The sequence below is a fragment of the Mytilus californianus genome, unplaced genomic scaffold (assembly GCF_021869535.1).
Source record: "Mytilus californianus isolate M0D057914Y unplaced genomic scaffold, xbMytCali1.0.p SCAF_7, whole genome shotgun sequence".
Lineage (NCBI taxonomy): Eukaryota > Metazoa > Mollusca > Bivalvia > Mytilida > Mytilidae > Mytilus > Mytilus californianus.
The window spans coordinates 25920815-25933272 of record NW_026262723.1 but is presented as its reverse complement, the minus strand read 5'-3'; the positions used below and the strand labels follow the sequence as shown (position 1 = coordinate 25933272).

At 32.1% G+C, this 12458-nt stretch overlaps 1 protein-coding gene across 5 annotated transcripts in view; it reads left to right on the top strand.

The window, feature by feature from the left end:
* LOC127708910 (uncharacterized) overlaps positions 1-2722 on the top strand; it is a 58230-nt gene extending 55508 nt beyond the window's left edge. For 3 of the 5 annotated variants that reach the window (XM_052214072.1, XM_052214070.1, XM_052214071.1), the window contains exon 4: positions 1626-2722. In XM_052214072.1, the coding sequence (XP_052070032.1) occupies positions 1626-2466 (841 nt within the window). In that variant the 3' untranslated portion in view covers positions 2467-2722. The remainder of the gene's footprint in view (positions 1-1625) is intronic. The other 2 variants (XM_052214074.1, XM_052214075.1) reach the window with 1 other exon arrangement.
* The last annotated feature ends 9736 nt before the right edge of the window (positions 2723-12458 follow it).

Below are 12458 nucleotides of genomic sequence, written 5' to 3'. Positions count from 1 at the left end.
AATCATTTAGAGCAAATCAGACAAAAAGTTAAAGTATTATTAGGTCAAGGTCTACCTGTCCTGAAATTATCAGCCAAATCGGGTATCTATCGGGTTATTATCTTGAATATTATTATAGATAAAGATAAACTGTAAACAGCAAAAATGTTCAGCAAAGTAAGATCTACAAATAAGTTTTATATGACCAAAATTGTCAATTGACCCCTGAAAGAGTTATTGTCCTTTAAAGACAATTTTTCGCAATTTGTTCATCTAGTTTGCTTACTTTAAAAATCTTCTCCTTTGAAATTGCTGAATCAATTTCAGCCAAACTTGGGCTGAATGAGTTTCAGAGTATCTAGTATAAATTTTGTATATTTATTTCCTTGTACGTCAAGAAATATAGCCACTATGGCTTAAATGGAACATAGGGGTAAAATACATTTTTTTGCTTTTGAATAAAATATGACAGATACAAAGAACATTAAAATGGCAAAGCCACTCATTAAAATATACTGAAAAACAAAAATAATCATTGACGAAAAATTTAAGCAAAAAATTACAGGTGAGCGATTCAGGCTCTTGAGAGCTTCTTGTTATAGTTTGTTCTTTTATTGTACTGTTACACCAGTGTCCCAGGTTAGGGGAGAGTTGGCGCCTTCAAACGAGTTTAACCCCGCCACATTCTGTATGTGCCTGTTTCAAGTCTGTTACATGTATTCAGTGGTTGTCGTTTGTTGCTGTGTAACATATTTGTTTTTCGTTCATTATTTTGTACTTGAATTAGGCCTCTATTTTTCTCGTTGCAATTGTTTTACATTTGTCATTTTTGGGGCCTTTTATTGATGACAATGCGCTATGGGTTTTGCTCATTGTTGAAGGCCGTACGGTGAACTATAGTTGTAAAGTTCTGTGTTATTTGGTCCCTTGTGGAGAGTTATTTCATTGGCAATCATACCATATCTTCCTACTTTTATAAGTTTCACTGTCGGCGAAAAAAAGCAAGGTAACATACAATGTATGTTTGCACCACAGTAGCACTTAGTTTGTTTTGTCATTGAATATATCTAGTCTTGAGCATCATATCTATCTTCTAGGTCATACAAAAACAAAAACAAAAACATATGAAAATTACGTTTTATGTTTTACTTGTCAATAACAATTGTCAATTCTCAGTTTTACTGATATTATATATTCACTCGCATAAGAAAGTCCTTGGCAAGTTAAAATGATATACTTCTGTATCACATAGGAAAATCCTTACCCGACATATTGACATATTTGAAAACCAAAATTGTGATTAGAAACCTTTAACGATAAATGAACTTTTATTTTGGTTAAAAATCATTCAGATCCCTTAGACTTGAGATAAAGTGATTGCTATGGATGATTTATTTCGTGACCAATTTCCATGGACTGACAAAAAGTTGTATTTTCGTTGGTACTTGTTCTGTCCTGTCAAAGTTCTCAAACAACCCTAAAAGAACTATATACCTTATTGAATAGTTCATTCAATATCCATGAACAATTGGTACCCAACAAATAATAATGAGTCATATGATATCAACAGGGCTGCATTTTAACCACACAAATAACAATGACAGCTAAATGTAAACATACACAAGTCTTCAATTTATTTTATATAGGGAAACATATACATATCCTATTTCAAGGTCAGAAGAAAATATTGTCATGGCCGTAAAGGGGCATTCACATCAACCAACTACTGTTTTAGCTGATAACTATTCAGATCCTGTAGACATAGCATCGACATCAAATGAAGTGGAAGGACCACGTTTCTGTGCAACCGAATCTTGCCAAAACACAAATCATCAAAAGACAGAAAACGGTGAATATCACCATCTTGACTTCACGTTGCGATCTGAAACAGCAGCTCGTTTTGCAGACAACAGTGAATACGAACATGTCAGAGCTAATGTGGTCAGTTTTTTCGAACAGCCATGGGACACGGCAACGTCTAAAGTGAACAAATTATTTTCTCAGATTAGCAAAAGCGTTGTACAAAAGGGTCAAAATATGCGAAAATCCTTAATCAAAAGGCGCGTCTCACGATCTGGTAGTCCAACATTAAAATGCCGAGCAAGTGATTATTGTGATGCTTTGAAAACACAATTGAACAATCAACAATTGGTATTCGACTCTGATGTGGATAATCAAAGTAATACAAGTAACGACGTAGCGAATTCTACTGTTGATTCCAACAAAGATGAGTGCGTATTTAGAAGGAATGACAGTGCATTTCCGGTTTTACCATATTCAGAGAGAATAAACGTTAAAAGTACACACATTTATGACGAACCCGACGACAGAAGAATGTCTTTAAGAGAAAGACTCTTGCATATGATCTCAATAAGACCACTTAAAATGCCATTTGGTATAGAACTCAATTTAAGAGGATCTAGAAGCAAATCTAAAATTTATTCTTTAGAAACACCTATTGATGAAATAGACGAGAGTGTAGCTTAAGTTGTATAATTTTAAATAGTAAAAGATGTATCTGGGAGTCTGTGTAAATTAGTTAAATTTTCCAATGATTAATTATGTCAAGAATACCAACCTTACTCATGTTACTAACGTATTACACTGAACAAAACGTTACATGTTCATCAATGCTGTCTTAAACATGTATAATCCTGAAATGGAATTCAACGAAACATAAAAGGATTTTTTTCCTTTAATTAATCAAGATGTAAATTCCAATAAAAAAATTTTAATCACGTTTTACGGAATTTGACCTATTTTTTGTCCGTTCTTTTTCTATTTTGTTGGTTTTATTAGCATGGTTCTATTAAAAATGTTTGATTTTTATATGAACATTACTTTGCGCATACTACAAAATTGAGAATGGAAATGGGGAATGTGTCAAAGAGACAACAACCCGACCATAGAGCAGACAACAGCCGAAGGCCACCAATGGGTCTTCAATGCAGCGAGAAACTCCCGCACCCGGAGGTGTCCTTCAGCTGGCCCCGAAACAAATATGTATACTAGTTCAGTGATAATGGACGTCATACTAAACTCCACATTATACACAAGAAACTAAAATTAAAAATGATACAAGACTAACAAAGGCCAGAGGCTCCTGACTTGGGACAGGCGCAAAAATGCGGCGGGGTTAAACATGTTTTTTGAGATCTCAACCCTCCCCCTATACCTCTAGCCAATGTAGAAAAAACAAACGTACAACAGTACGCACAGTAAAATTCAGTTTAAGAGAAGTCTGAGTCCGATGTCAGAATAGGAAACAAAAGAAAATAATCAAAATGACAATAATACATAAATAACAACAGACTACTAGCAGTAACTGACATGCCAGCTCCAGACCTCAATTAAACTGATTAAAAGATTATGTTTTCATCATATGAATATCAAGCCCAATCCCTCCTGTTAGGGGTTTAGTATTATACCGTCATAACATATATGAGAAGAACATAACCCGTGTCATGCCAACAACTGGTTTTAGAATAAAAATGTTTAATTCCGATGCAAAGACCCTATAAGTGAATCAATATTAAAGCCAAAATATGCAATCTTTAATGACCTGACAACAGTATCGTAACTATAACCCTTCTTAATAAGTCTGTTTAAAGGTTTTGTTAGATTTTAAGGTGAATACTGACATTTTTGTGCTTTGTAAAGAATATTACCATAAAAGATTGGATGTGAAATACCCGAACGTATAAGATGTCTGCATGTTGAGTTATATTTACGAATGATGTCCTTATACCGATGATAAAATTTAGTAAATGTTTTGACTAGTTTATGATATCGAAAACCCTGGTGTAATAATTTTTCAGTAATATATAAATTTCGCTCGCTAAAATCTAATACGTTGTTACATACACGAGCGAATCGTACAAGTTGAGATATATAAACACCATAAGATGGTGACAAGGGAACGTCACCATCTAAAAATGGATAATTAACGATAGGAAATGAAAAATCATCTCTTTTATCATAAATTTTTGTATTAAGCTTCCCGTTAATGATATAGATATCAAGATCGAGGAAAGGACAGTGGTCATTGTTAGTATTAGCTTTATTTAAAGTTAGTTCAACAGGATAAATTTCTTTAGTATACATACTGAAGTTGTCATTATTGAGAGCCAATATATCATCCAAATATCTAAAAGTATTGTTAAATTTTTGTATCAGATGTTGTTTCGATGGGTCTTTGCTGATTTTAGTCATAAATTGTAACTCATAACAATACAAAAACAGGTCTGCAATAAGTGGTGCACAGTTAGTCCCCATTGGAATTCCGATAACTTGACGATATACGGAATCTCCAAAGCGAACAAAAATGTTATCAAGTAAAAAATCAAGGGCAGATATAGTATCAAAGCTTGTCCAATTGACATAGCTCTTTTGTTTGTTGCTACTAAAAAATGACCTAAAAGAGTTTGAACATATGTATTCGCATTCCGACTTTTTAAATGTCCATTTAATTAGGTGTGTGAATTTTTTCTTAATAAGAATATGAGGCAAAGTGGTATATAGGGTAGAAAAATCAAAACTTTGAACAGATTCAAAATCACCAATATATGCATGCAATTTATCAAGTACTTCCAACGAGTTTTTGACACTCCAAAAGTAGTTAATTCCACTATTTTCAAAGGCCTTATTTGAACAATTTATTATCAGGTTTTTGATTGTACCAAGTGTACTAGTAAGAAGAATAGACAATTTAGTAGTGGAACAATGACTTGAAGACAAAATAAATCTATATTTGTAAGGTGATTTGTGTAGCTTCGGAAGCCTACACATAGTTGGGACTTTCATTGTATTTGGTTCTGCTTGTAAAGAAGTAGCTAATAGTTTATGTTTGTTACAGATATCGTTTTCTGAAAATGAAGTCAGTTGGAATGTTGGTGAATTCGTGATTTCCTTTTGCAGAACCTCAATGTAAAATTTACGTCAAACTATAATGATATTATTAGCAGCTTTATCAGCCGGGACAAAACAAATTCCTTGGCTAGTTCTTTTAGTTTATGTTTGATACGAGAGATAGGATTTTTATGGTTGTTGTTAAGAGTAAAATGTTCTTTAAAATGTTGTATACGTATATCCACTATCTTCATTACTGAATTAAAAAAAGAGTTCAAAGATTTTTTTTAGTATATTGATACATTTTTTGTAATAAAGCTCCACTTAATAACTGTTTAATACTTTCTGCGTTAAACATGTTGCAAATATGTGCAGGTTCTTTGTTACCATTGCATGCGTTTGCCTCTCCCAGTACCATCTATAAAATTACTGTAAAGATCTAATCTTGAATATAACAACCGATATCAGTGTGTAGTACGGATTAGATTTTTCTTTCCTGTTTTGATCCATTAGTATTTATAAGCTCATCTGGCCAATAAGGCCAGTTTTAGTTATTTTCCTTCACTTGGATGTCGTCGTCGTCCGTCGGTGTCAATTGTCGTCCGTTATCTTTTACAAATCTTTTATCCTCTGAAACTACTTGGTCAACACCATTGGTTAACTCGTTTAAAATGTGTTCTATGATCTCGGTTGTGAACCAACATTTTGTGTGTTTTTGCCTTCAATCTTAAAAACTATAATAGATAGAGAAAACCTGTACAATAAAACATTTTTGAAAAATATTATCAGGAAGACAAGATCTTAAATTACGTCAACGTGGATAAAAGTGTCAGTCTGCTCCATATTGGAGTGATTGACATTCAATAACGGTGTTTACCTTTTTAATGTGTTTGCCTTTTACCTTGAAAATTTTATGTATAGGGAGAAACTTTAAAGAGCAAACAATCATGTGGAGGCTACGTTTTTGGAACCTTGTCTGTGGTTCTCTTTATTCGTGTCTAAATTATTCATGCAGCATAATACAAAAAAAGAATATTCGGTATGATTGCAAATAAGACAACTTTTCAGCAAAGTTCAAGTAACGGAGATAAAAGCAATTATAAGTCACCGCTCAGCCTTTAAAAATGAAAAAGAGTCATATCGTATAGGCAGCTAATACTATGCCCTTATTTGTGATTTGATCAAAATCTATAAGATAGAAAAAAACTGTCAACAGAAATAATTATAAGCACCACATGTTCAACATCGAAGATATTTTAATCGTGAATTCTGTTATAGTCTACAGTGTCAGATAGTTTCCGATGTTAAAGGTGCATATAGACCTAGGTGAGCGACAAAAGCTCTAAGCCTCTAATTTATATTATAGTATCACCAGCCCAGTAGTCAACACTTCTGTGTTCTGTGTTGACATAAACTATAACTATACTGTTTACAAAACTTTTAAATTTTCGATATAGTTAGGATTTTCTTGCCCATGAATATATTACCTTAGCTGTATTTTACAAAACCATTCGGAATTTTGGATTCTCAGTGCTGTTCAATTTTGTCTCCTATTTTGCTTTATCGATATATTAAATGGTATATACGTCGTACCAGTGTATTCAGTAGAAGTTTCCAAAAATTGAATTGACGAGTTAAAGAGAGGCTGAAGATACCAAAGGGACATTTAAACACATAAGTCGCAAATAAAATGAGAACACAATGTAAAACGAAAAGGACCAAAAGACAAACAACAGAAACCAAATTACAACATAGACATCTAAAAACTGAGCAACACTAACCCAACCAAAACTTGGGTGATATCATGTGCTCCGAAAAATTTCAAGTGATCATCATATAATACTTTATGATTTAAAACAAAATAAACGAATATACCGATTAAATTCACACGGAAATTTAAAGAGGAGAATTTCAACCCACTCAACTATCATTGAATTCGGCTTTTGTTTTTGTGTTTATTTTTATTTCGGTTTCGGCTGATGGTGAAGATGTTTATTTGTATGGCCATGATGATCGCTGAAGGGATACTAAGAGAAAGGCGAAAGATACCAAAGGTACATTCAAACTAATTAGTCGAAAATAAACTGACAACGCCATGGCTAAAACAGAAAAAGACAAAAAGACAAACAACAGTACACAAAACACAACATAGAAGAGCAAAGACTGAACACACGAACCCCACCAAAAAATCTCAAAACCATTGCTTGTGATATTATTTTGAAATGCGAATCCAGTGCAGTAAAAATAGTACCGTTACAGAAAATAAGTGTACTACACATTTAATAACATTCATTATTTGAATGTTTAATGAGAACTATTCCAGCAAGTGCTTGACTCTTGATTGAATAGGATTGTCTGTTTTCCTACCTTAGGTCGATGATTCCTGCCGGGCAGTCAGGCTGTTCAACCAATTAAAACCGACCGCCACGAAATAGCACTTTAGTGCTGTAAGTGCCTCAAACAACAATCAATCAATCAATCAATCAATCAATCAAATGAATCAGTCATGAAAACTGTTGGATGTCGATATTTAATGTGGCTTCTCATTTCAGTTGTATAAAACACATTTCTTATATTCTTTATCATATGACATTCAAATACATTTGAATGATATATATTTAGTTTTTATACAATAATATCACATAAAACAAGCAATGGTTTCGAGAAAACAATATTCACTTAATTAATTTAAAAAAACCTCATATTCCAACATAACTATTCAATATATCAAGTTCTTTATAAGAAAAATGTGACTTTAGCAGAAACAAAATTTTTATGCTAGGGAAAAGTCGGAGATATTTGGTTTTTCAGGTTTACAGGAAAAGATTGAACTCAAACGCAAATGAGGAGAAGTGTTATATAAGTGTATAAATAATTAGCAAGTTTAGTCAAATAAAACTAGCTTTCCAAGTAAAATCAGAAACATTTGTTTCCGCATTGAACATTTTATAAGATATGTTTTTCTATTTCTATCTAAACCCTGAAAAGTAATATAATTCAAACATTGCCAATCAGACAAAAAGCACTGTTTCATAAAAATAAATCTAAAATACACTTAAAAGATAATTAAATCCTAAATAAGATTTAAACAGAAATTTCATCAACTTATGTTCTGTTTAGTATCTTATTAGATATTTCCGTATTATTTGCAACAACGGGAAATCTTTTGTAATTTAAATAGCTGTTGATATATTGTCAAAAACCTCTTTTGTTTTTATGTTGTTGATGGAAGCAGGTTTGTACACTTTTTTTAATTAAGAATTTGACAAAAAACAAATGAAAAAGCGGACACAGATTTTGAAACAGGGTATGTAGAAGATTTCCAATGAATGACAGTGTTCGACTTAAGCAACCTTACTAAACGTATATCGGCATAGTTCATTGAATCATGAGAGAGGAGAGCACAAACTTCATGAATTGTCTGCTTGTCGAATACACACCTTTTGTTGGAATCCAACTTAATTATAGATTAACCAAATCCGCCATTATCAATCTTTACATATTTTGTTATTAAATATTGGAGGATTTTATTGACATCTTCCTTTAAAGGAAATAATCTATTCAATACAGCTAGGTGTAATCAACTGCGCTCATTATTATTTGGTCATTTCATTCAGCCCATTTATGTAGGTGCAAAAGAAGTATGCAAATGTGCACATTGGATAAAACTATTAAGAAGATACAAATCAAGGTACAAAAATCTTAAAGAAAGGATCACAACTTTAATACTTTAATCTCATCTTTATATGTATGATTCTGGATTACATTATTTTCATTTCACCCTGGAAAGCCATACGTTAGGCAATTACTGGGAAAGTTATGTTGACATTTCAGGAAACAAGAATGCTTTGGGAAAGAGTATACCAATACCATGTCATATTAATTACCATGCTGAAGGACAGACTTATCAGGACGGGGAAGGATATGATGTGTTTATTTCTATACATTGGATGAGATATATAGGTTATTTGAAAAAAATAATTGTATTTATAAAGTTATTGAAGATGGATGTGTCTTGTGCGCTCCAATGTGCAGAAAATTGTATACCACTTTCCCCAACTCCTAGCTATATTGCTTTCATTTTGTCCATCCTTACATCCGTTCGTTTCGTTCGTCCAATTAATTTTTTATCACACATGTCTAAACTGAATGTTAGCCCCATAGAAATTTGGCTCCTTAAGCGCTTTGGACGTATGACATTATAAAGTACTGTTTTCATTTTTGAGCCCTGAGGCGATACCGGACTCTATCAGTCATCGAAGGTATAATAAGTTGAGTAGTCAATACTTCGATACTGACATGATTTTATAATAAACATTTCTTAGATTGTCCGTTTATAAAGTTAGAAATTATTAAGGAACACATAAGGTTTCAACTACCTTAGGCAAGGTTGACCTTAGATTGATTTGTTATTGTTTAGGTCCTTTATAGTTATAAAGTTCTTCAACTGTTTCGGTTGAAACTTTTGTAAGTTATTGTTTTTTTACAATGAATTACTTGTTTTTTTTTTGTTTTTTTTTCAAAACTTTTTATATGAGTTGTTGCATGTATTTTGTTGAATGTTTGTTGAAAAATCAAATTGAAGTATCTCAAAATTAAATGAATCACATTATATGTAATGTTAACTCAAAAAAGATAAATGCACAGTCAACCGAAGTAAAGAAGTGAACAAACTGATTTTAAAAAGGAAAATGTCTTAACAAATCTGAATGTAACAACAATCACAAACACGTTGTAACAACGTACGTAGTTCTAAGCGAAATTTCGCAATCAGTAAAATGCCTTAGACGACAAAAACATATTATGAATGTAAGGAAATAAAACCACAGGTGTTGATCTTAGTTTTGGATAGTTACAGCGTATGTTTAACTAGTTTTTGCTAATAAATTATCCCAATTTTTATTACATTACGATCTAGGTCATAGAGAAAAAAACATGAATCATAAATTGAAAAAAAAACTATACCGTGCACATAATTAGTTTTCGAAAGGACACAACACAGGTACAAGTGAATAATCCATTCAAATTCGGCTGGCAGAGACTGAAAGTATGGTTAAAGTTCACAGTTATTCTTCTCTAATTTAATACCTTCACGATCGTCTAGGAAAATTTATATATTTTTTATCCGTAGGATAGAGTATTTACCACTGAGCCCCCCGGCGTAGATGCAGACATGGCCAGTCATTATACATCCCTTTGACTGCATAATATCTCCACAAATTAACTTCTACAGTTTATTCGAAATGCTTTTTGGTAAAATTCACATCCGCCCAAAACACAACTGTTTAAAACTTAATTATTTAAAAACATATGTTTAGTAACCACTGCCAAACAAAAATCTATTCAATTTAATTAGATATATAAGCTAATCAAAGATTAAAATTGTTTACGCCAGACGCGTTTTGTTTACAAGAGACTCATCAGTGACGCTGAAATCAACAAAAAAAAAGTCAATAAAGTACGAAGTTGAAGAGCGTTGAGAACTCAAATTCCGAAAAGTTTTGCCAAATACAGCTAGGATAATCTATTCCTAGATATATCATCACTGATATTGCCATACTTAAATTGTCAGTTTGGTTGGCATCATAAGAGTTAAAAAAGAGAGAAGATCCGTATATCACTTTCTTATCAAACAAACGTCTTGATGCCATCTATTAAGGCAATTACCTTCATCATGAATCAGTGAAATACAAATAACCTTACGACTTCAATTATAAGTATTTTTCGTTCATCTCTTATACCTATAAATTTAAACTACCCCAATTGCAGTAAGCAACAAGCATTTTTTCGGAATCTCACGATTGATGACTTCAAGTTTAAGCCACCTGATTTCACATGTGCAAGTTTTGAATTTAAATTTTGTAATGCGGCTGGTTACGTTATTACCGATGGCCTAAACATTGTCAACAATACTAATAAAAATCTTCTCTATGAAATATGTTGGCCAAAATGTTAAAATTCATAAACTTGAAATGCAATTTAGAAACAACTTATATGATCATTCAAAAAAATGCCAGATAACATTAACAAAGGGTTGAATTAATTCGACAACAGTTAACCGATGTTCAAATTTTTTCCTCGAAATTGACACAGATGGACGCCTTCAAACTAAAATCTTCTGTTAGAGAAATTTTATAGTAAGAAACACACCCTTTTAAATGAACTATAACGTGAACTTACACGAGCGTAACGCATTAATTCAGATATGTAAACACTATACAGTTGAGCAGATGGTTTGTGACTGCTAAGAAATGGGAAGTTGACAATTAAAAAAATAAAATCATAACGTTTGTCATAGACTCTAGTTTGAAGTCGTCCATCTGTCAGTATAAAGGAAAAGGTCAATATATGAAGCTGGTTTTCTACTTTTCGCCATTTTGAGTATTTTCTATGGTTTCCTCAAAGAATAACAGGTAGCTTAATCGGGTGTTATATTCCATCAACGATTTTTCGCCTAATATTTCATCAATGAACTGAATGAACAGCAGATAAAAGGAACTCAAACCTACGCTTGATAGAGCTCGAAATTTTTCTCCAGAAACGATTTGCCGATTAGAACTTAACAGTAGATGATAAAATATTTTCATCAAAAGATTACGTTTTTTAATCAAATTACAATTCAGATTTTTCATTGGTTTAAAAGCCCTAACTTTCATTGGTCGGAATAGTCAATCCATTTTAAGAAATATTTTGCACAAAAGACCAAAGAATTGTTAAAATTTAAAAAACAATAATAAGGAATCCAAAATGATCCAAAAAACGCAGGAAAAAGTTATTGTCCGTACATTTTGTAATTTCCGTTCGTCGAAAAGTGGAGTTACCAATTCTGAATCTCTTGTTTGGTCTCTTTTGGTTCATTTTGGTAAATTCCATGCATGTGATGGGTAACTTCCGGCCTCGTAATAATTAATTCTGTTTTATCCGTTTTATCTGTAATCAAGAACTTCAATTGAACATGAAGAGCGGTCATTCATTATATGTTGAAATGCACCTGTACACTTCTATCATTAAATGATCATCTATTGCATCTCCTTGTGAGTTTCCATATTGTTAATCATTGATAAGTAAGATATTTTCTTTTACACTATGTATAGTCATTTATATGTATGTAAACATAAACAATTTAGTCAGTTTCCGTTTAAATGCTTCTTTATATTCAACAAATTATAAATGCATATATAATTCTAAGGACGAAAAAATGTAGAACAAAAGTTTACTTGTTAGAAATATCTTATTACAGGATAGAAGCAATGAACGATACAACGGTGTGTTTTTTCAGTAAAGAAATATTGAAAAAACATTTAAAATATAGCAAACTATATCATTTCATGTAACTGGTATTTCTTCCTTCTTTAGGTTGTTATTATAATTCCTCATACGCAGACACGGACAAAACAAAACAACTAAAACTTAATTCGCCAGGTCGCTGTTCATTGAAGTGTAAATCGTCTTCATATTTCGGTGTTAGTGTAGGTTATAATTTGCCAATTTTGTCAATGTCTACACAATTAATCATAGCACGAAAACTAAATTTGTTTGCGTTCATCAATATCGTTTTGCAATATTTAGATGGCTTTTTATTTATGGTTTACTGGCTATATATATTAAATGTTTTTTTCTTGTACTAGGAG